General features: G+C 37.4%; 1 protein-coding gene across 1 annotated transcript in view; it reads right to left on the minus strand.

Moving 5' to 3' along the window:
• Positions 1 to 26,216, minus strand: part of GRM4 (glutamate metabotropic receptor 4) — a 294,677-nt gene that overhangs the window by 76,403 nt on the left and 192,058 nt on the right. Inside the window, exons 4-5 of the mRNA XM_070939707.1 lie at positions 15,770 to 15,924; positions 8,548 to 8,688 (exon numbers count right to left, since the gene is read on the minus strand). Of these exons, the coding sequence (XP_070795808.1) occupies positions 8,548 to 8,688; positions 15,770 to 15,924 (296 nt within the window). The remainder of the gene's footprint in view (positions 1 to 8,547; positions 8,689 to 15,769; positions 15,925 to 26,216) is intronic.

The raw sequence follows: 26,216 nt of genomic DNA on the forward strand, positions 1-26,216 counted from the left end.
ATATTATATAGATATGGTTTTCTTGGAAACTGTACAACACTACAGTATCTTCACCTAGATTTTTTTAAAACTTTCCAATCTAGCAATAGCAATAGCAATAGCACTTAGACTTATATACCGCTTCATAGTGCTTTTACAGCCCTCTCTAAGTGGTTTTACAGAGTCAGCATATTGCCCCAAACAACCTGGGTCCTCGTTTTACTAACCTTCATTGAGCTGGTGAGATTTGAACTGCCGAACTGTAGCTAGCACTCAGCTGAAGTAGCCTACAGTGCTGCACTCTAACCACTGTGCCACCTCAGCTCCTTAGTTAACTCCTTAATCTAGTCCTGGTTTCCCTGGGGATTTTCTATTCAAGCATTAAAGTCCATCTCAGTTTATAGTTGTAGGTGATGCTTTTTCTTTTTCTTTAAAGTCATCAAAGTTTGGATAGATGATACATGTTTTATACAACCCACTTAAAGAGGCTGGAAGAAGATAAATTTTTAAAAAAAATGTTTTGTGAGTAGCTTAGTATGCCTTTCCAAAAACTGTCATTTTCAAGTAGCAATCGAATAACAACTCTGTAGTTTAAATGACAATACTTTCATGTTACTATCTGTAGCTGATGTGATATGAGCCAGTTTTACCAATCTCTCCTTCAGATATGTTAGGCAGAGATTTCCAGATTCCCATAAATTGTAAATCTAACACTTCTAGATGGCAACTCCCTAGAAAAACCTGAAGCAGTTCTACCTCATAAAGGGAACAGTAAGGAAGTAGGATCTCCCTGGATCTGGTATTTCAAAATATAGAGCCAGCTTTGGCCTCTAAGTTAGAGTTAGAACAAGTTAGATAAAGTGAATTATATTGCATTGAAAGCTCTATCTCTCTTTATTTCTGCAAGCATTGCAATGTATTTGAAGAAGAGCCAAATATATCACTATATTTGCAAATGCTGTCATTTCAAAATGAAACATTTCAATATGAAGATCTCCTTTCCCATTTCTATAGGCCCTTTGGAAACATCAAGAAATCAGACAAGGAGAAATTGAAAGATCATGACTGTATAATTACTTTAACCTCAGCTATACAATTGGAAACAGATGCTTGGAAACCATGAAACTCTGCACCTTGTTGCTTATGGGAAATGATACCCAAATGGGGTTTTCATAGTAAGCTACACTTGTCAATAATAACTAAAACTCAGTTTTATATTTTACTGCTGACTTGTCCTGTGTGAACTCACCCTTGTAGTCACAAATCTTTCTGTAATGACTGTGTGTTTTTATCATTTGGCTGGCATATGTTCAGTGACGACGTAAAACTGACAGTTGAGGAAACTAAAATGGAAAATTGAGTGGGAAGAGGAATGGAGTATGGCTCACTGACTAGAACATTGAAAATTCTGCAGCTTTATTGAAGATCCTGCTTCTTTCAAAGAAATGACAGACTGAAGATTAAATTGATGAACAAATTGTACCTGACAGCATCTGAATAGTTTGAGATTCCACAGCAGATGTAAGGAAGTTATGGCTTTCTAGCTTGTTGCAGACTTCAGTGATTGCACTTCAACAACATCCATCACCATTGACCAGGATGGACTGCTGAGAGTATTAGTTTGGCAATATCTGCAGGACCAGATCCTCTATTTTTGTTTTAGAGAAAGAATGGGATGGGATGGGATGGGATGGGATGGGATGGGATGGGATGGGATGGGGTGGGGTGGGGTGGGGTGGGGTGGGGTGGAGTGGAGTGGAGTGGAGTGGAATGGAGTGGAATGGAATAGAATAGAATAGAATAGAATAGAATAGAATAGAATAGAATAGAATAGAATAGAATAGAATAGAATAGAATAGAATAGAATAGAATATTCTTTATTGGCCAAATACGATTGAACACACAAGGAATTTGTCTTCAGTGCATAAGCTCTCAGTATATATACAAGCAACAAAGTGATAAATCATAACCATAAGTTACAATCATAAATCATAAATTACTGATAGTCATAAGATATCAATAGGAGGAGGTAATAGGAAAGATGAGTAGGATAATAGTAACACTACATGGTTAAATATCCTTAGGCATAAGACAGTGCTGTGGGAATTACATGTTTAGCAGAGTGTCGGCATGAGTTGCCATGTTCTATAGCGGCATCCAGAGGGGAAGAGTTGAAACAGTTTATGTTCAAGATGTGAGGGGTCCATAGATATTTTCTCTGCCCTCTTTCTGGTTTATGCAGAGTTCTGTCGTTCTGATATACAGTTCTGTAGAACTGTATTAAGCTCAACATCCAGGGATCAACATTTGGTCCCCACCTAGAGAACATAATTAAGTGCATAGCATGATGGCAACTAGGAGTTATTCTAAATCCAAACATATGATATGGCCCATGACCGTTTAGGGATCACAATGAGCAAATTGGAATTGCAATAGATAACAAAGGTTGCATAGCCTCCCACATAACCTCCTAAAAAGGGAGAGAAATTAATTTAACTGGTCATACGCAACCTATAATTTCCCCACCTCTCCCCTGCCTGAAAGCCCAGACACCTTTATCTGTCTTCCCCCCTTGGGTGGCAGGCAGTAATTTTTTTTCCATCTTTCAGTAAACATATCACCTGCAACCATCACCTCAACCACATGGCTGTCAAAAAGATAGATTCCCTATACACTTTGTTTATCCCTCCAAGTTAGCTCTAGCTAGAAAGATCCAAAAATACATATAACCACATAATGACAGCATGTCTGGGCCAGTGGTTAAGAAACACACACCTGACCTTCCTAGTTATTATCGAATAGGAAAGTGCAATACTGGAAACATTTCTGTGGCTGGCATATATAGTTATAACTTTCAGCAATCCTGATTTTCTTTTCAGATCTGTGTAAGTTCAGTGAATGTAGCATTCACTGAAGCTTTCGAGATTTATAGCCCCAGTTTCAGCACCTTCTACTAAAGCCTTCCCCTTCCCAGAAAGTAGCAGGGTCAATCCCCATAATTTAATATATTTCAGAACACCCTAGACCTGGGATGGCGAACCTATGGCACGCATGCCACCTGTGGCACATAAAGCCATATCTGTGGGCTCACGAGCATTGCCCTAGCTCAGCTCCAGCGCGCCAGCTGATTTTCTAGCCTTCCGGGCCCACTGGAAGTCAGGAAATGGGCCATTTCTGCCCTCTGGGATGGGGGCTGTTTTTGCCCTCCCCAGGCTCCAAGAAAGGCTCTGAAGCCTGGAGAGGGTGAAAAATGGGCCTACCGGACCCACCGTGCCATTGCGTGCCAAAAGTGGGGGGATTGCGGGGGGTCACTCATGCGTGCAGGGTGCATTGAATTATGGGTGTGGGCATGCGTGCGCACGACTCCCCGCACTCATTGCGCTTTTGGCACACAACGGCAAAAAGGTTAGGCATTACTGCCCTAGACTGATCCAGAAGTACTTTCTTTCAAAAGGCAACTAGACTTTCTTGTTTTGTTTGAAGATGTTTCGCTTCTCATTCAAGAAGCTGCTTCAGTTCTGACTGAATGGTGGAGACTCAGTCAGAACTGAAGAAGCTTCTTGATTGAGAAGCGAAGAATCTTCAAACAAAACAAGAAAGTCCAGTTGCCTTCTGAAAGAAAGCACCTTTGAGACAACCATGGCCTGGATGATTGAGAATCACCATAAGCCCTAGACTGGTGCTGAGGGAAATTTATAACAGTAATCTATTTCTGCTCGTTACTTCTATTAGATGCACATGCAGCCATTACACTTGAACTGGGAAAGATCCAGCAGCAGGTTCTTTGGCAAGCAGTTACTCAAATCTGGAACTCCCCTGGCCTTAAATATTTAATATATTTGTATACTTAGTATAGCTATTAACATATACATACTGAAAAACAGAAAATTACTACTCAAAACTGCCTAACTCTCCATAAATGTAGAAGCATGAATATTTCAATCAGTGACTCTGGGTCATGGGAAGGATGAAGCCCAGTCAGCAATAAAACAAGTCAGGGTTAGCTTTAATACAAAGGGTTAGCCTTGGATTTATTTGGAGGTAAACTGTTTCCCCTTATCATGTCAGCCATGTCATATGATCATGGAGGACAGTATTATCGTAAAATTAACCAATATAAGTTCAGATACAAAATCCAGAGATAGAAGCGTAGAACAAATGGTGCAAAAAACCAGGGTTCCTCTTATTACCCACTTGATGTTGTGGTTCCTATAGTAACCTCCATGTTTGTTTTAAAAATGATAAACAGAAATTAATGACAGTCAGCTACCCTCAGAAACACAGGCTGAGATACACTTGCAATCCAATACAAGTTTCTCTGTCAGATAAGCATGTTCTATATCTTCTCTACTAGGACTCTCCAATACTCATCAGAAACTTGCATATTTCTAACCTGCCCTCCTTTTCCTACTTACACCTTCTAATTCTTAGTAGAAGAGATGGAGTAGACATTTCCAGGCAGAATGGCATCTATCCTATGTCCATTTCAATTCATTCTGTAACAGTTCAAGCAGATAGCAAAATGCTCCTATTCGAATTCTTCCATTTGTATTCTATTGAGGGATGTGTACAGAATTAACAAGTTTCTCTAATTCTAGATAAATGAGCTCTGCAAATATTAATTTATAACTTTTTGGAACAGTCAAAGACCTGCTTTCTAAGAGCCAGTTTAGTGTAATGGTTGAAGTGCTGGAGTAGAAGCTGGAAGACAATAAATTCTAATCCTCCCTGAGGCATGGAAGCCAGCTGGCTGACTTTGGATGAGTCACTTTCTCTTAGCCCAACCCAGCTCATAGGATCCTTGACAGAGAAAATAGGAGGAGGGAACATCATATCTGCTATGTTGAGTTTTACAAATAAATGTTTTCTTTTCCTAGCAATGCGGTAACAGACTGACTCTTCCAATAAAACCAGAGCAAAGTTTTAAATTTAAGAGAGGAAGATTATTTTTTTTAATTCTTAGAAATTGTTTAAATTATACCTAAAAGAGGATAAAAAAAAGAAGCATTCAAAATATTGACCAATGTATGGGAGAGGGAACAACTATCCATGAATGGAGTTAAACCTTGATAAAGAATAGTGCTGTTAAAAAAAAATCCAAAGGTGCTTTTCCAAAAAGCAACTGTATTTTCTTGTTTGTTTGTTTTTTCTTTGAAAATGTTTTGCTTCTCATCCAAGAAATCTGAACTGAATTGAAATGAGAGAGTGAAGGATGAGAAGTGAAATTATTTTTTAAAAAACACCAAGAAAGTCCAGTTGCCCTTTGGAAAAGCACCTTTGGTGCAACCATGTCTTGGATGATTGAGGATCTCCATAGACATGAGCTCTAAAAGAGCAGAATCCCCCATCCCACAGCAAAAAAAAATTGCTAAATATTTTTTTTTCTGTAAACTCCACAACATAAGAGTATCCAATTTTTCTGTTAAATACATGACTGGTTGTTGATTCTTAAGTATCGAACTGAATCTTAAGAAGTACCAAAAAAATTGGAAATTATCTCTGGATGAGCAGAGCTATAATCAGATAATGAACATAAGCCAGTGGTGAAATCTGAACTGGTTTACTACCAGTTTGCTGGCTGCGCATGCGCAGTGCACACCACGCATCAAATATGAGGTGCGCACACGCAGTGCACACCAAAAGGAGGCATACAGTAAGTACAACAGCGTGCGGGGGGGGGGCGTGATCAGCTGTGGCACGCAAACTTTTTTTTTACTTTTAAAAGCATTGCTTTTAAAAGTAAAAAAAAGCCTCTGATGATCACGCAGCTCAGCTGGGCATGGGGCAGGCAGGGATTTTTGCTACCGGTTCTCCGAACCCCCCATCACCATTACTACCAGATCGGGTGATCCGGTCCAAACCGGGAACATTTCACCCCTGACATAAACTGCACAAAGGATTTCAGGGTATGTACAATGAACTGCCACAGAATTCCATGTTTTGGGGAAAGTACTGGAAAACATGCAAGAAAGAGATATAAGGATTGGTGTGGGCTCTATGAGAGCATCAGAGGACTAGATAAAATATTCTTCCCTTAATATCATATGTTGGTTTTGTTTATAATTGGCTTACAATGAAGATGAAGTTGAGCATGAAAGGTCTCCTATTCTGTGTCCCACCCTGAACTGTCTCTTTTATATCCTTACAAGATGTACAGATTTGACATTCAAGCAGCTGCTCTGATATCTGAGGTGGATCAAGAGAGGAGGTAATAGAAGCAATGGTCAAGATTAGTTTTACCTGTCCCTCTTGGTCTTTCTGTTTTGTCCTCTGATCTACTGTGGCACTCATCAATTCCACAGAGGCTCAATGTCTGGCAAGGAGGGTGAATAAATGTGACAACACAGAGATAAAGAAGCAGTCCCAGTCACTTTCTGTAATCCTGGCTTGAAGATTTATTATCATTTACATGGCAGTTGATTTCTCTGGGGTTTGTTTTTCCCCCTCCTTCCTTTTAACAACAATTCTGCATTGTACTTCCCATGCGGCTAGATGTTTTTTATGGAATGAAATATTTTAATTGTTGCTTGAGGCAAAAGGTGTCCAGCACCAAGGTTTCAGTCACTTCACATCAAAAACAGACTTTCCGTCAGCTTTGGCAGCAGAGGGAGGATGAACAAATATATTCATTCACCCATGAGACATGTATCTCATGTCTCTTGTCAGGATTAACTCTACTCATGCACTTAAGAGAGCTACTTTCTCATCCCCTATTTATTTTCAGGAACTCCCTTCCATTCTAGTCCTTAAGCCAGGTTCAAACAATGGTGGCGCAGTTTTATAATGCCTTCTCTCTCCCTCCTGAATCAGGCTGCTAAGAGAGAATTGCTGCAAAAACAGTAGCCGAGAACAATGGAGTTGGGATTGCAATGTCATAATGGAAATTATGAGTAAATGAAGAAAGACCTTGTGTACTGTGAAGAGGAAAGATGATGGCAAGCAATTTAAAAGGAAACTAATGTGCAGGCAGGGGTATGTGAAGAATAAAAGCAGGATAGCAAAAAAAAAAAAAAAAAGGATAGCAGAAGGTGCTCAAGGAAACTGGGACTGGACCATGTGGTCTGGATCATGTGGATCAATTGACTTAATGTGTGTTTATTCTTATTTAATAACCATAAATAGAGTAAGCACTTGGTTCCTTCAAAGACTAAGTCCTCCCAGGTTCTATCAGGTCTTCAGTAGGTATATTTATTTGTGAACAATACCTTCTGCTCTTAAGCTCAGGGAATCATATCCTAAAATGTAGCTCTTAATCTACTGGCCCACTCCCAAATGTGTCTATTGGTGCTCATGGGCTTTATTGATTGATTTAATTTATACAAATATATGCTTTGCTTGCCAGGTGCTCAAAAATGTATAATTAAAAATGATAATTAAGAAGTTCTCATAAAAGCAAGAAACACAGGAACAGAAACAAAACAAAGCAGCTATAAAAATCTGAGGGCAGCATTAGCATTAACACTGAGGAGCATTAAAATATCATACAGAGTTAATGATCTTTACTTGTGTCTAACAAAATAATAAAGGAGCTGATCTTACATCCCTCAAGAACTGCCATCTCCCACTTAGTGGCTACCAAATGTGTGGGGTCTCAATTCTCAAACAATTGCTTTTTGGGAGATTTTTAAAGTTCTGGTCCCAACAGGCCCGAGGATATCAATCAAGGGAAGACTGCTGGAAATGGGAGAGAAAACCCACAAAGGCCCATTCTCTGACAAATCTCTTATTCTGCCTCTGTCCTTGATTCCATCAATACAAATTACTTTTTCCTGCCCTGTAAAGATCCTATATTAGTTACTCCAGATATGCCCTTTTCCCTCCTATTCAAAAAACAATCTCAATGATTCATAGAAAGGATGCATTTAGTGTTAGCAAATATTGTGTTTCTTAGACACATTACTGTTATGATCCTTTTTGTCATGCTGACTCAGAATGATAATCTAACATTTTTATTGTGCTGTATGGAAATTATGAAAGAGTAACACATTTTGAAGGGCAACAAACTGACTAAGTTACCCCTCTTTATAGCTTGCAAGTGAGCCCAATATTGCATGAAACTAAGAATGGCAGAAATTGCCTGTTGAGATCGGATCAGAAAGGATTATCCTGATTCATAGCTCAATTACTCCTCTATTATGCTTCATCCACAAATAAACCATCATTCCAGCCTACCTGCTTCCTGCTATTACCAGAGCTTCTGATCTTAGCCGGCAGTACCTTCCCATTCACTCTACTATTATACAATCCACACAATTAACTTGGCATTATGAAAAATCTGACAGTATGTTCTGACAGTCACCTCAGAGAATTCAACTCATATACCCAATGCATGCAAACCAACTAGTATCTCTCAATGAAACAGCTAACCCCCAAAATGGAGACTGCCCATTAGGTCTAACAAAGATCAAATTACTGGCCACATCTCTATTAAATAATGATGTTCTTTTAGGTTACAACACGAATGGAGCCAACAACCATCCACTCAGATTGTTCAGTCCTCCCCATTCTCTGACACACACAAACCGATGATCCATGCCCCCAAATATATCCACATTTAGAATGTCTTACTTGTACACTTTTTGATAGCACTTCCTTTCTTGAGAGCATGGCGACTTAGCTTGCAGTGAAAGTTATCCTCCCAAAATTCAGCAAACCAAATGTTCCGGCGATTATTGTCCAGTGTCCTACTAGAAAAATAGCGATCAAAACCTAATGAGGGAAACAGATAATAAAACCATGAAACCAAAATAAATAGGGTCAGCTATATGAGGGTAGACAACAGATCTTAAAGGATAAAAGGGAATTTTAGTTATTGAAATACCTTAATATTTTTAAAAATAATCATTATTAGAAATTAGTTTTAAAATACTTTGAGGTTTTTTGTTAGCATGTATTGGATATCAAAGAGCCTAAAAGATTTCAAAGGCATCTTCAACACAAGATGCCAATAACTAAATGTGTTAACTTGCATCATAGGTTCAAACATGATAGTGGGGAAGCCAGCTATTTTTGTTGTTTTCCCTGAAAGGAGAAAAAAAAGTTATAGATCAAAATCCCAGCTCACTCAATTATAACGTTTAGTGCTACTTTGCTAATTGAAAATAGTTTGGACAGTGGCATCAGTAGTAAGCATGATGATGTAAAATTGAGAACATGGATTTGGAGGCATCACGATGCAAATTCTGCACTGATGTACTTGCATCAGATGTTGTGATAATGTGCAATGTTTGTGTGATGAAGTTATCAAAGCTTTTTACGGACACTATTGCTGATGCCACTCAATACTTTAGATTCCAGTTTTCACAACTACTTGCCATTGGCTAAGGTAGCTGGAACTGAACTGAAATCTAAAATATTTGGGGGCACCAAGCTGTGTATCTCTGCTTAAGCTGTATTACATGTATATATTTTCAGAAAATGTTTTTAAAATCTGAAAAATCAGTGCTGAAACAAATGGAATAAAGAAAAACATTCACAAGTAGAATACACTGAAAATAGATATGTTTCTGCATTTTTATTTTAATATGCATTTATTTTAATATGCTTAGATATGCACTTCAGTTTGAAGATCTGTCATGTCAAAAATGTATCAGAGCCCAGCCCATCATATTATTTCATGCCTATAGCTCTTTTCCATTTCTTTCATAAACAATTCTTACCTTAACAAATTTAAATATATAGCAAATATGTACTCAAAATATATTACATTGCATTTTAACAGCTCTCTCAATTCTCTTGTTCAGCTATAGAACACTTTAAGGTACTCTTCTTCCTTTTTGCTTCTCAAATTTTGAATCTTTGCCTTTTTTTAAAAAAATAATAATAATTTATTAAATTTATCTGCTGCCCAACTACAAGTGACTTGGGATGGTTTACAAATTGTTAAAAACAGTTAAAAACAAAGAAACAGCACATTCAACACAAATAATACACAACAAAACAAACACAGATGGCAGAGAAAACAAATGGTTGTTGAGAATGTTCATCATCCTTATTGCCACAAGATAATCCCTAATATGGGCTCTTACCCATGTACTTTGAGTCTTCCTCCAGTGGTGATCCTGATACTCTTTCAAGTACACTAAGTTGTACCCCAGTACAGGCACACAGGTAGAGACCCCATATGAGTGATATGAACCAAGGCCTCAGCTACTCGCTCATTCCAGGCAGCATGTAAGGCCTGAGCCAAACAACCCACCAGATCTTCAGAGAAAACCCCAAGCTCTCTCTGGAACTTCATTGGGTCCATCATTCACCTGGGGCAAGCTGATTGAACAGGCCCTATTTTCCCACAAGGATGAATAGCACAGTAAGCCAAAAGGCAACTAGAGAGTGATCTAATGTCCCTCTCTTCCAGATTACACCTCAACTTTGAGACAAAAAATAGATCTAGATTGCAGCCTCCAGTATCCAGTTGGGCTGTTGATTACCCAGGAAAAATCCCAGTTTGGCAGACCACAAACTCCTAAGATGCCCCAGATTCAATATTGCATGGTAGTAACTTTAAATCCCTAAAGACCAATGGCCCAAAGTTATGTATTTGCGAGGGGAATTAATTTATATTTGCATTATCACATAGATAAGCATGAAATTAATGCTTTGATTTTCATTCATAATGTCTCCATTGAAGGATCATAGGCTTTCTTAACAGAAAAGAGTTTTCATTTCACTTAAGTTGTTCACAGTTTTCAGAATACAGCATTTTGTTGATTTGAAATTATAAGCTATTTTAGACAGTTCTTTTCATGACATCAAAGGAGACAAGCAATGTACATTGAATTTCTTTACCTGTAGCAAATGAATGGTCAGCTTCGAAATTCTCTGATGTAAAAGCAGATCAACCTCCAGAGTGTTAGAGTTAAAGATTATTGAAGGTAGCTTGGTGTTTGTGGCCTGCAGCAGATTCATCCTATTGGTGAATCATTGCCTCAACTTTCATCAACCCATGCCTGACCATGTCTGGCTGGGAATTATGAACACTGTCATCTGAAACATATAGAAGACACTAAGTTGCCTTCTCTGGTGATTAATAGGGCAGCTGGTCAAAATCTGATTCAATTTTGCAATTCATTTGACAAATTGATTTGAATCCTCAAACCATTTGGGTGATTTGTTGCTACAAAAGTCTCCTCATGCCTAGAAGACCAACTAATGTCTGAATTAATTCAGAGGCAACTGATCTGCCATGCACCAGACCTATTTGACAATTCTGATCTGAAGATTCAGTTACAAGATTGAATTGCCACTGAAGTGAAGCTTCACATGGTCCTCAATGGTAAGTATATATTTAATCTACTTATCTAGACAGCATCAAGAGTCTAACAATGCCAGATTTAGCTCACAGCCACAGTTCCATTTCTTGAAGGGTCATTCATTAGAAAGGAAAGAACTGTTGAGTACCATAAGCCCATTAAAAAGACTTCATTCAATTAACAAGGCTATGCCTTAGGGAGAGAGTCATAAAGCCACCATACTTAGTGTATGTATTTCAACCCCCCTCTGATAGTCATTTTACACTAAAGAAATTAGTTTGTGTTTAGCATAATTAAAATTAAACTTTTGCTATTGGCTTAGAGCAGCATGGGCACATATCCATTGCATTCACTAGTTTTCCTTTCAAAAAAATATATGTTTTCCAGGCTGCTGATTATTCTTTCCTTGATGGACAACTGATTTCAGACCATGCCATGTCATTTATTTGCACATGAATATGAGGATGACGGAAGTTTGATTTAAATCCATATGCTTGCTTTTTAAATTTATAGCAGTTTCAAAATGAGCACTGTTAAAGTGCCCATTTTTCTGGATTCTCCCCACTACCACCATAAATAATTTTTCCCTTCTTTAAAAAAAAAAAGTTGTATAATCATGGATTGAATATATTTTTTTTTATTGCATGCATATTTCACTATTTTTTTAAAACTCTCAGTCTGACTGATATCTTAATATTTTATTGTCTTAACAGTGTGTGAGCTGAGTTTTATAAAAGATACATGGCAAATCCTGGGGGAAGAGTGAAAAGAGGGATCAGCCTAGAATCCCTATGTAACCACAAATGAACTAAGTCTAACCCCCTTTGAGTGCTGTTAATCTTTATCTAACTCTAACCAGGTTATGACTGTTAGTTAAGAAGATTCCTGGGCATGGGTTTTTAGCAATAAATCAGCTTAATTGAACCTTCACATGTGGACCTGGTCTTTCACACCTGACAATAATTGACCCAAGTAACCCTGTGAGCTTTATGGTTGAATACAGGTTTGTATCCAGGTTTTCTTCTGTCTGATTTCAACATCTTAAGTACTACTCCAGATAAGGGTCTCCATTTTTATCATAAAAAACTAAGATGTAATCACTTAAGAATTGTATGCAACTATTGAGCCTAACGTTGAGGAAATATGGTGTATTGACATCTCTGAAAGAGCAGAGAGAGACTGCAACAGAGATCTCAGACTGGAACATAGATGCTAACCTGCAAAATCTTTTTGGATGAAAGACAGATGCTGAGATAACCCACTTGTACTCTGGGTGGCAACTCCTCATAAATAAACTGCAGAAATGGAAGTTTTTGCAGTCAGCTTGGGAGTTAAGCAGCCAGAAGTCCTGAGATTCCACCTACATTCATAACTGCAGTATAACCTATATGGAAAATAAGCCTGCCATCCTCATTTCTTAATCACTTTGTGAAATAATTAATCTGTAAATAGAGAGGAATTTCCTTTGCAGCAAAGATAAGATTCCTTTTGGTTAATTAAACCTTCTTTCAGGATTATAAAAATCAAAAGAGACTTTACGGATTTAAAGATTCGAGAATTTTTTGCAAAAAGCTTAACAAAGAGAACATTTAATGTCTTCACATTTAACCTTAAATGTGAATGACAGGAAGGGACATTTGATCATCTTTGATGGACATGTAAAACAGCCAGAAAACTTTGAATACGAATGCATACAATAATTCAGAAGATTATAGAATAAAGTACTGTTGAAACCAGATGCTTGTCTTTGGGGCTAATGGAAAGACAGCTGGAAAAAAATAATGAAACTTTTGTTTCTAGGCTCAAAGGGGAAGCGTCAGCCATGTTTAGCAGGGCCTTTGATTTGATTTATCTTGTGTCAACTGTATTTTTCTCTCAATTGGGAAATTGTCTTATAGCTACCTTTAGTTTGGACTATTGTAACACAGTCTACATGGAACTGTACTTGAAAACCTTTCCAAAATTGTATCTGGACCAGAATATGGTGGTGAAAGTAGTTATGAATGCACCTCAGTTCACCTATGTGACACTTCTATTTTGTAAAATGCACCAGTTACCACTTTGTTTCCAGGTTCAATTCAAAATGCTGATGATAATCTACTGTATAAAGCTTTTCGTAGCTTTATAGATAGATATTTACTACTTTCTCCAACTATTTCTCCTCAACCCATAAGACCTGGCAGAGTCAATTGCTTGTTAAAGCATGCTAAAGAAGCTCAGGTTAGATTGGAAAGCTCAGATTGAGTTCTCCTTGCTTTGCAATATTGATCAACTGGGAATGTCTCATCCTAAAGCTGAAAACAAGTATACTTAACAGTCTTCTTAGAGAGTACATCAGAGCTACTTGCTCTTAGTGAAAGACTTTTTAAAATATCTTGATACCATCATCTCAAATGCATGGGAATAATCCTGATCGTGCTTAGCACATGAGTTCTCCAACTGCAGATTTTGAACAATTTAGAAAAAGATCGCAATATTTTTCTAAAATATTGTTTCAGGCAATTAAACTTGGTCTTTGAGTATTACTAAAGTTACAAATGGTTTTCTGCCTCCTTTCTTTTTTTAGCAGAGGCACACAGGATCTATGAGTCACATACACTCCAATGGTCTCTCTCTAGGTTATTATTTCTGTTGTAGAATGTAACTTTGAAATGAACTTTTATTATACTCTCATGTCTATTTATTTTACAAGATATTTATCTATTAAAGTCTGCCAAGACGTCAAAAAAGTCAATAAAACTGTATAAATTGCTGTGGTTAAATTGTTTTGTATTTTATGAGTGTGGTTTTTAACCCAGTTGAAACAAATAAAAGTCTGGTTTCTGCAGAGAGTTACAACTGACATGTGACAAAATATTAATGGATATTTGTGATCTATGAAATCGGCCATCAATAATTGAGTTCAGCTTCTTTTGCAAATGATTCCGGCTTCTGTACTAGTGTCCTTGGTAGCAATATAGTTTTGATATTTGGATTGATGTAGAAGTATACACAGATATTTTACAGTAAGATGTATAGTAAAGTAAGGGTGAACATTGTTATCCATTATTTTAAGTTTCTAACCATTCAAAAATAAATCAAAAAGATACTGGTATGTGGTAAGAGAAATGATAAAAATTACATTACATTATCCAATGCAAATCAAAATCAAGAAAGTACACTAACAAAGTATACTGACAAATATATCTCTGATTTCATAATTGTTTCTCATACTGGAGAAGAAGGATCTTAATCTGTTATTTGTAAGAAAATGCTGTTCACTCAAAATACCAAGCCAAGCAGACTGGCTTCAGTTTCCAAAATGACACCTGGAAATGAATCAAGGAAAACCTAGTAAGGTACATTCATTTCTTGTCAAATGGTAACACAAAAGAAATCATTCAATTGAGTACTGTTGTCATTTTGCAAAGTTGAGAAATCTTAACTTATGGTATCTTAACATCTGGCTATAAAGTGCTGAATGACCATTAGGTGACACCATTAGCCTTTCCTCTTTCTTGCCATGGCATGGTTGTCTGCATGCGGCAACTTTAGTATAGCCCCCATTTAAAATCCTTTTATTCATTTCATCTGGGATATATCACTCTCAATAATCATAACAATTACTGAGCATTTCAGAAAGAATCTTCCAGATGGTACATTGTTATGATTATCTACAGCATGTACAAATGTTACCACAATTAAGCATCAGTGTATGATCCCATAAACCAGAAATTTGCTCCATGTTGTAAACCATATCTCTGTGGAAGGAAGAAAGTATACGGTAGATCACTATCTACTGGCATGAAAAGTGGGCAACCTGTGGTCCTCCAGATGCTGCTGGACTACAGATCATATCATTCTTCATTTACCATAATGATCAGCACTGAAATTTAACAACATCTGGAGGGCCATACATGCCTTTTCTTGAACTAGATCACCAGGTTTTCTGACTCCCAATTGTTTAATAGTCACAGCAACTAAAATGGAATTTGGTTGCTGGAATAAAGAATGCTGGAGGGTAGGAGATGAGTTGGTTTTGCATTTTTTGTATAAAAGGATTATAATTTTAGTTCTGATGGCCTAAGTATATACTCAGAAGCTTGCTACTCCCTAAATGTGAGACTAACTCCTGAGCCACTGCTTTGGCCACACATGACTGATGATACTGAAGTTTTAATATAAAGCAATATAGGCTTCATAAGCATGAAACTATCCACTTTACCTCAGAGCACCTACTGTCATTTTTCAACAGATTGAGATACCTTTTCAGCCAGCAGTTTGATCATAAGCAAGACATACATCAGTTGTTGCTAAACAAGCAGTTGTTTAGATATAAGTTTCAGCAGAGCAAAATTCAAGGAAAATAATGGACATTCAAGGAATAAGGCCTTTAGGGTACCCCAAATCAAGATAAGCTTCTTTCCATAATCATCAAAAAGCATGGATGACATCTGAATGAATGTTACAAGCTAAGAATAATGATAACAGATTTTTATTTTTATACACTTACCAAATTCAAAGAACAAGCTAAAGCTCTTGAAAATGTCTAGGCTTACCTCTAACAGATGCCCTCTTGGGCAAGATGGTGACAGATCCTTCTGCAATCTCTTCCACATCTCTCACGGGGGCAATTTTGGAACCCCAGCTGTCAGAACCCATCCAGATGAAGTGCCCAGTCTGATTGGCTCGCTTTGCTGCCATCAACACATTCCTGGAGAGACAAAAGCAAAAAACAGTTTATGTGATCATCAGGGGTTTTATATTTAAACTGATGCAGGCACTGTGTCAAATTGGCAAGACAGGAAGCACCCACATTGTGCTCACTATATCAATTGCAAATAAAATTAACTTGGCATGTCCAGTCATATCCAGAAGTAACCTATTCAGTTACTAATTTTCACAGCACTAAGTGCTATTTGCCATATTTATTTCTCTGCACCACATTAAATCTATGGATAGACATAGAAATCCGAATCTGGATTCTCCTTCAACACCTTCAACACCTTTAACACCTTCAAAGCAAGCATAACCAAATCAGACCATATCTTTGCAGACTATAGCTCACAAACTGATTATCCAGTGAGCCTTTATTTTGCATTTCTTGAAAATATGGGGTGTGCATTTAAAGAGTCAATGAATGCTGGACAATCAGGATCAAATATACAAAAGTTAGTGAGGCCATGTATTTAGCAGCAATTTGATGTTCTACAACTCTTTTAGCCTCCATAATATACATCCTATTTATAACTAAACTCTGGGAGGTATGGCATAAGGATTTAGGAGAATTTACAGGATTGAAGTAAAATGTAATTTCACTATTTTTACCTAGCATCTTTGTTCCAATATCACCTGAAATGATGGTATAATGTTCTCTGATTACCTGTTCCATTCCGCTTCACCAGATAATCCCATTTTTAATTTAGTCTGCACAACCTATTCCAATTTCTGAAATTGCTGCCAAGCCCAATAACTAGTAAACCCAACACGAGCTCTTGATTTCATTGCAATAGCTGGGAGAAATTTTATTTAGTTATTATTTATTAAAATTATTATACTGACAATTACTGAAGTCTCAACAACTTATAGTAAAAACTTAAAACCTAAAATAAAAACTCTGCTAGAATAATAATGTAAACAAAAACAAAATAAAAAAAATAGTGTAAACAAAATAAACAATTCAAACCATGTCATAAGACTTTTTAAAAAGTGACTTAAGCTCCACAATTCAACAGAGAGTTAATTCTAAAGAATTTGGGTGACTACAGACAAGGCGTGATCCCTGGTTGCCTAAAGCAGCTTTAATTTAACTTCCTCAGATGCTTTCAACAAGTAGGGAGGGGTAATCCAAGAGATGTTGTCTTGTGCCTTGAACCCAAGCTATAGATGGTTTTAAATATAATAATCAACACTTTGAATTTCATCTGAAACAAAGTGATTGATTCTACAATGCTTTTAGCACAAGTGTAATGTGATTTTCCAAAGGATAACCTGGCAGCTGAATTCTGTGCCAACTCAAATTTCTGGATTAGACATACAGGCAGTCCCATAATTGTTTAAACTTAGATTACCAGAATATGCATGACTGTTTTAAGATCATTTTCTTCCAAGAAGGAAAGGAGTTGGCATATCACTTGAAGCCAATGAAAAGTATCTCTAGCTGTTGCCTCACTTGGAGAGAGATTGGAGAGAGATGAAAATTGAGAAATACTCCAAAACTGTATATCTGCTCCTTCGTAAAAGTGTAATTCCATTCGGAACAAAATCTACCCTGACTCTGGAATTATGGACCCTCACAAAGAACATCTTCAGCTTGTTTGATTCCAAATTCAATATATGAACCCACCAAGTTCAATTCATTATCAATTGCTGGTAGATATTCAAGAGAACCACTCTATTATCTAAAGTTGTTTCAGAGAAATAGGTCTGGATACATCTATGTATTGACATCCTGCTCCAAACCTCCATAATTGGAGGTATTCAGATATTAAAAAGCAATGGAGATCAAATGGAGGGACCATATACCAGAGCAGAAACTGTCTCCAAATAATAGTATCTCCCATTCTCAAAACTTTCAGTACAGTAATCCAGATGGATATAATGGCTGATACTATTATCTGAGGGACCATCTCTTGCCGGTTACATCTACCTGACTCACAAGAGTGGGGAGGCAAGGAATGTTGCGGGTCCCATCTCCTAGGGGGGCACCCAGAAGAATGGCCTTCTCCATGGTGGCTCCCTCTCTCTGGAACATCATTCCCCCAGAGATTAGAATGGGCCCCACTCTAACACTCTTCCAGAAGGCACTGAAGATCTGGTTCTGCCAGTGGGCCTGGGGAACCCAGAACGGGATTGAACCAGTGGTGAAATGTAAAATTTGTTACTACCGGTAGCCTGGTGGGGGGGGTAATGTCACTGGGTAGGCGTGGCCAACTTTTTATTTTTAACTTTTAAAAGCATTTTTTCTACAACCTCTTCGGTGGAAAAATGCTTTTAAAAGCCTTTGACGATCCCAGCTGAGCTGCATGATCATCAGAGGCTTTTTTTTTTTAACTCGGCCGAAGAGGTTGTAGAAAAAATGCTTTTAAAAGTAAAAAAAAAAGCCTCTGATGATCGTGCCGCTCAGCTGGGCATGGGGGGGGGGGGTGCACGCAGGGATTTTTGCTACCGGTTCTCCAAACCACCCGCTGCCATTGCTACCGGATCGGGTGATCCAGTCCGAACCGGGAGCATTTCACCCCTGGATTGAACCCATTAAATGGCTTGTGTGATGTGTTGTTGCCAGGGCGGGGGGTGGAGGGTTATTTTATTATATTATATTATATTATATTATTCATTTTTTATATGATTCTCTCTTTTATTAGTTTTATTGTTTTTTATATGAGGTTTTTATATTCTTGTAAGCTGCCTCAAGTCACCATATGCAAATAGGCGCATTATTTAGGAATATAAATTTCCTAAATAAATAAATAAAAGCCTTCTGAAAATTGAAAAAAGAAGAGTCATATCTCCTCTCTCAATGTCCAGAGATTTATTAATTGAATTTTTACTGTTACCAATAACAGTTTATGGCTCCATCATGACCAAAAAGCTACTTAAAAGATTTTGGGTACAGGAAGATAGAAAACTACTTCACATCCAGTCAACTTTTTGTACTTCTAACTGGGAACTACCTGTCAGATTAATGGGATAGGTAATGGTTCTAGTTGTTTCACCAGGATTTGGAAGGGTTTGAACAGAGGAGGAACGGAATATGTGATATGCACTTCTTTTGCTTGGTATCTAGAATTTTATTCCTTTTAATGATTGAGGATGTACAGATAGTCTTCATTTGACGACTGCTCAAAGTTACAATGTACCTCCAAAAACATACTGATTACTCCCTTCCCATAGTCATATGATAGCATTTTGGACACTTGGCAGCTAATTACAGTGTCTCATCACCACATGGCCACAATTTGTGGCATTTTTTGATGTTTTCCTCTGGGAGAATGGATTCACTTAATAATCATATGACTCATTTAACAATCACATGATTCACTTAACAATCATGGTGATTCACTTTACAATGGTTGTAAAATCAAGTCAGGTCATGTGGTGACCTGCTTAATAATCACAAGGACGTATGATGGAAATTCTGGATTCATTATGGTCATTAAATGAGGGCTACCTGTAAAACAGAATTAAACATTTATTTATTTTAGTCACTAAAGAGTATACTTGGATTATTTTATTTTGCCATGTTCTTGGTGAACATCTCATTTTCAATCTAAAAATTATGGGAAACAGATACTTGTTAACTTCGAGATGGTCTCATTGCCATTTATTATTAATATTGTTATGGCGCCTTCCAGTCAGTCTTGTCTCCTGACAAGTGCCTGGATAAGTCTTTGCAGTTTTCTTGGCAAGATTTCAGTAGTGGTTTGCCATTGCCTGCATCCTAGAACTGAGAGAGAGAGAGCGACAGGGTCACCAAGTGGCTTCATGTTTAAGGCAGGACTAGAGCTCATGATCTCTTGGTTTCTAGGCTGATGTCTTAACTATCAAACTACTCCTTAACCTTGATCATCTCAATTATGGTAGAATTAAACAAAGGATTCCAAGTATAAGTACGAGCTCCCCCCGGAGATACGGAGGATCCCGGATCTGCGTACCTTCCATCGCATGCTCAAGACTTTCTTATTTCATCAAGCTGGCCTGATCTAAGTCTTTCCCCTTTTTAAATGGAAATTTTAAATTTGTTTTTAAATTATTGGGGTTTTAAATTTGTTCAGCCAAATTATTTAATTTGTTTTATTTTATTTTAAATTTTGTATTTATATGTTTTATTCTATGGCTGTTCACCGCCCTGAGTCCTTTGGGAGTAGGGCGGTATATAAATTCAATAAAATACAAAATACAAAAAAATACAAGAGAAGATGAACTTTGCCCTTGGCAAATTCCAGTGAAATGAAGCAATTAAAAAAGAGTGTGAGTAATGATGATTCAGAACCTATATAAGCTAGTCAATACCCCCTCCCACATGGAATGGAACAGAATTAAACAGGAGAATGCTGAATATTTTCTGGTTTTGAAGTGATCCACCCACCATCATCTCTTTGGGATTCCATGATTGCCAGAAGGGTGTAAGGTCTTCTTTTCTTTGCATATTTCTATTCTTGAACAGTCTTTGCTCCTTGTCTTGTGTTATGTTACATTCTTGGCTATTCTGTGACAACTGTCTCATGTTAATTTGCTATTATGCTACTTTTTTATTCTGCCTTGGAATAAAGGCTTACCTGCTCATATAGTGATCATTGTTTTGGAATCTAACAGAATCCAAACTACCAGTCTGTTGGACAGGGACACAGCAGACTGGAGAGGCTGCAACTGGATCTGAGATCTACATGAAAGCATCTGCTCTACATTTGAATTGCAGCTCTTCCACCTTGGGACATAATCCTGTGCAAGTATTCACCAAAATTATGACACACACTTAGTTCAGTGAGGTTTATACCGGGCCTTGTAGATGAAATCCGTCATAAGTTTATAATAGGGTATCTTTCTTCTCCAACTTTCATCAATCCCCATGTGCCCAAGGTTTGTTCCAAAGAACTGAGATTAGATTTTGAAAGTTTAGAAGAGGAAATGTTTCTCCCAGTTCACTGGAAACCACTGTATAGTTCAATGGAACGTAACTATTATAAAGGATTGCAGCCTTACTTCAGGATTTCACAATTTAGCATTACTGCTTTTGTAATAAAATCATTAACATAAGCTATCAAAAACTCCTTGAAAATGAGAGAGGGAAGAGGTACAAAGATACTTTGCCTATTATATTATTATCATCTTTGAGCCACATAATTTTAAGCAGTGAAAAATTAGGCAGAAATTATATCAGAGCTCAGTAACAAGAGCCAAGATAACTTCAGTGAAAATGTTATGCTAAAGGCTTTCTTAAAGTTTCTCAAAAGTTTTCAGCCTTTGCAAAAATTGTCCCATTTTTCTACCTCATTCTCAAGAAGCTTTAGAAAGCCTTTAGCATTTATATGAGTAGCATTTTGAACTTTTTTTTTGCAAAGTGACAGAATACAGTTGTTGATATACTGGTAAATTTCCTCTGTGGGAGGACCTGCAGTATATTGTCTTTCTATGAACTTGAATAAAAATGTGGGAAGACAGGAAGGCTGCTGGAGAAAGGTGTTGGGAGAAATGATATAAACCCTTATAAAACATCCACACCACCTCCTCATGGGGGGGGGGAATATATGTGAGAGAATCAAAAGCCATTTATTTTTCTTCCAATAATATTGAAAATATGCAGCAGAAATTTTTAGCATAGCAGTATGTGCAACTCTGTGATTTTAAAACATGTTAATACAGTATCTTTGGGGGTTTCTCTGTCTTCAAAGCAACACAATTAATTAGATATTACCCTGATAAGAAAAAGAGTCGGAAGAAGCGATTCCATATATTCTCATTAAGTATATAAGCAGAAGCAATTTGGTAGTCCTTCCCCTTCTCAAGAATGGCCGGAGGGATTGTGGCTGCCTCAGGAATGTTCTAGCAAAATGGATCATTATATAGTCAAGGCTGATTGATGATTCTATATTATTTGATCAATGACCATTTTTCATTTTTTTTTCATTTTTTTTTAAATCAACCAGACATATGATTCCATAATTCATTTTAACATTACTGGAATAAGATGACTTACAACTGTATTATTTGCTCACTAAATAAGCAGATGTCAAAATGTGCCTGGAGATCTGCAACATTCTTCATTCTCTGAATGTTAAGAACCTCTCCTGCCTCAAAAAAAAAAAATCTTTGAGAGTCTCCATCCTAAGCAACCAGGAGTACACTTGGAAGGCAGAGTTACAACTAAAACAAGCAGGGATGAACTCGCTACACAGTTTAGAGCCACCAAACTGAAGAGCAAGTATATTTGGCTGGTTTTAAATAAGCCCTTAGCAGGAAAATAAATGAAAAGGGTGTCCAGTGGATCAATGGATGCTTTGTCAATAACAAACTTGATTAAAAAGTGATTAAGAGAGTAGAGGTAACAAAACTGAATGACAGGTAGCCCTTGGAGCCATAGAGAAACAGCAAGTGCTTTTGAAAGGAGGAAGCAGAAAACACAGTAGTGATCATGATAAGAAAGGCAGATGACAGTAAACAGCATGCAATGATAGCAAATAGCATGGAGCAAATTAGCATCAAAGTCAAGTTTACCCTATGGAGGAATGAAATAGAATTGAAACAAAAACCAAAAAAAAGCTGTTATCCTTATTAAAGCAGTAGCTAACTTTATAATACCGTATGCAATTCTTTGCAATGTATTTTTTGGTCATTTATTTAGTTGAGGATATTTTATAGTTATGTCAATGTTCTGCCAAGGACTCCAAATACCCATAGAATTTATGTCTTTGGTGAAATGTAACAGATTCAAGGATGTTGCAGTGACTGCTTCCTTATCTCTTCTCTTTTCTGCAGTTAAGTATGGGATCAGCTTGTTAGAATAACAATTAAAGTCTTGGCACCTCCCATATATCAAAGCTGCTATGCTATATTTCAAAGAATGTTACTGTAAAGTCTTTGCACTTTGAATAATACTGTGTCTTCTTTCTTATCTTGCATCCTTATCAGTTGTAAACTAATTCTCTGGGGTCTCTACATAATGTGGATATGCTTAAAATATCTTTGATCAATATTCTATATAAGATCTATGTAACCCTGGAACTCTTGTTCTTCAAGAGACCAATGACTTCCTGCTACTTTCTAGCTTTAGAAATAGTAAAATGATTACTGGATCCTCCCCAGTTGTTTGTCATTTTGAGAGTGAGCTTTCCACCATGTTTCATTTTTATACCACAGTTCTATCTATCTCAAGACCTCAAAATGCCATTGTGTTCTGTGGCAACACTTAATAATAGCTGTTGCACAGCCTGAAAAACTTTTATTGTCATCATTATGAGAAAGAGAAAGGCAAAGAAGAGAAAGATAATTTCTCAAGGTCATTTAATAGAGCAGTGGAACAAATTGAACTGAAATGTTCAAGGATAAGGACCATCGTCTAGTAGCTATCCCTGGAACTAATGGACAAATTAAAAGTGAAAACACCTGTAACAGCCCAAGAATTATATACAATTTAAGTATTACCATAAACTATGTGTAGTGATTCCCTTATTAGAACAATAGAATCACAAATTCAAAGAATTGGAAGAGGCAGTTTATATCGTAAAATGTAACTGTCAGTATAGGAATCCAAATAAAGACTCTCAGACAGATAGCGGCCCAAATGCTATTTAAACATAACCAATAATGGGGAACTAGCACCTTACTAAGTAATTAGATTTGTTTGCCAAATTATTCTTATTGATAGGAAGTTTCTTAAATTGTGCAAATCTGCATTCCTATAACTTAAATAACATTATTGTTATTTATGGAGTGTTGTGTCCAGCACTCAGGAATGCTAGCAATCAGGTCTTGGGGTTTTTTTCTCTGTGACATCCTTTCAGATATTCAAACAGTGCTATTATATTTCCTCAGCATCCTCATCACATATTCCTTCATTTCTTTTTAGTTCCTATCCCCAAAGTTCTCTTTATTCCCTTTGAATTTGTCCCAATTTCATTGAGTCCTTCGTAAAGTATGGTGCCTAAATCTGGAGAGTAGTGGAGGATGGATCTGGCCAAAACAGAATTCAGTAGAAAAATTCCTTCTCATCCTTTGTGGATGAAGCCTAAATTCTTTTTGCCTCTCCCCCTCCCCCCCCACTCCCCATGTCAACTGCTGGCTCATACTCAATTTGCAAACAATTACTATTCAATTAATCTATTGAGAGGAGCTGTTTGTGTTAATTTCATGAAGCCTACATTCAAACAAGCAACATTTTCCTAGGTTTTTTAAAGGTCATTCAAATTCCTCTGGACCATCTATCCCACTGTAAATATACTTTTTAAGTTTAAAAAAGTAAGTTTATCTGAAAATAACTAATACACTGATGAAAGTTATGGTAAAATACTCATCACTATAATAATGTGAAGGAACGAATTTGGTCTAAGAAGAAAATAAATTATTTTTTTACAAAAAGATTAGATGTGTGTGTGTGTTACAGTAAGTACTGAGATTCCTAAAGTCACAGGTTTATAGATTACCCTGCAATTAGCAAATTATAGAATTAATAGCCATCATTAGCCATGATGACTAGAAATTTTTGGAAATGTTGTCCCAAATAATTTGGAGACTATAGGCAAAATTAGGTAATTAATGTGCATCCATATGATCAAATGTATATCACACTGATAAGAAAAAAGACGTTGAGAAGATGGCAAATATGATCAGGGGACTGGAAGCTAAAACATACAAAGAACGGTTGCAGGAATTGAGTATGTCTACTTTAATGAAAAGGAGGACTAAGGGTGATACGATAGCAGTATTCCAATATCTAAGAGGCTGCCACAAAGAAGAGGAGGGTCAGCCTATTCTCCAAAGCACCTGAGGGCAGGACAAGAAGCAATAGATGGAAAATAATCAAGGAGAGAAGCAACCTAGAACTAAGGAGAAATTTCCCAACAGTGAAAACAATAAATCAGTGGAATGGCTTGCTTTTGGAAGTTGTGGGTGCTCCATCACTGGAGGTTTTCAAGAAGAGATTGGACAGCCATTTGTCCAGAATGATATAGGTCTTCTAGTCCAACCAGAGCAGCAGGTTGGACTAGAAGACCTCCAAGGTCCCTTCCAACTCTATTATTCTGTTACTCTGAAATCTGGTGGCCTCCAGATATTTTTAACTTTATATCCCATCAACACTAGCCTATATGGTCAATAGCAATGTTGAGCATCATATGCCAAAACTTTTCAAATGTGTTCACACTTATTAAATAGGCACTTTCACCCATTTACAAATGCATATTTTAAAAAGATATGGAATGTATTTGCTTTCAAAATATGCATGCTAAAGTACATTTTCTCAAAATGTGAATATTAGTAACCTTATTATGGTCATTGGTGTAGAGAGCAAGAAAAATTATGGAAATATGCAAGAATGATTACCTAGGCAAAAGGATCTTAAACACTTCTAAAGTCCTGAGTGGCAAGACAATATTTGGAAGTGACTCAGGCAGATGCCTCCCTGATTCACTGGAGTATGAGTAGGGGAGCAAGTACAGCACAATCAGATTTGCAAGGATTCTATTATTATAGCCAGTTTTAATAAAAGCAGTTTTAGCCTTCCCGTGGAGTTGATTTTCTGACCTGATCTACCTAGAGCGGTTGACACTGAGCAGCATTAACTATGAATATTTACATGCATCTTGGTATACAGAATGATGTCTCAACCTCCTGAGATGCAGGAAAATTTCATTACTACTTTATTTTAATTCATCAGTTAGTTTAGATCAGGGTGTCAAACTTAAGGCCCAGGGGCTGGATCTGGCCTGCAGGTGCTTAGATCTGGCCTGCGGGGCCACCCTGGAAACAACAAAGGACTGGCCTGCTGTGCTTCTGCCAGCGAAAAAGGAGCTCGGAAGGGTTGCATGGAGGGGCCCCAAGCTCTTTTTGCTGGCAGAGGGTTGCAGGAGGCTGTTGCAGCTGGAGACAGAGCTCGGGAGCCTGTTTTCACTGGCAGAGTGATTGGGCCCCCACAGGTGTCCCCAATACAAGTGATGTCGAGCTGGCATGCCCATCCTGGCTATGCCCACCCCAGGCCCCCGAGGTCAAACACAACCCTGATGAGGCCCTCAATGAAATTGAGTTTGACACCCTTGGTTTAGATGATCAGATTTCACAGAAGTTTAACTGATGCTATGAACAGGCCTCAACAGCTGCCAAAATGAGATATTGTTCTTGGCATTGTTAAACTGGTGTACACTAAATTGCACAACAAAAAGCGTTATAGAACTGAACAACCCAAACATGTGGCATCAATGATACTCCTAAAGTTTTGCTCCCTTTCTCAGGAATGATTCCTGGATGGTATACCTGATGACAAGTGATTAGAGATTCAGCCACAGCAAATAGGCC

Source organism: Pituophis catenifer, unplaced genomic scaffold (assembly GCF_029215685.1).
Source record: "Pituophis catenifer annectens isolate HBS135680 unplaced genomic scaffold, rPitCat1.0.hap2 SCAF_3, whole genome shotgun sequence".
Classification (NCBI taxonomy): Eukaryota; Metazoa; Chordata; class Lepidosauria; order Squamata; family Colubridae; genus Pituophis; species Pituophis catenifer.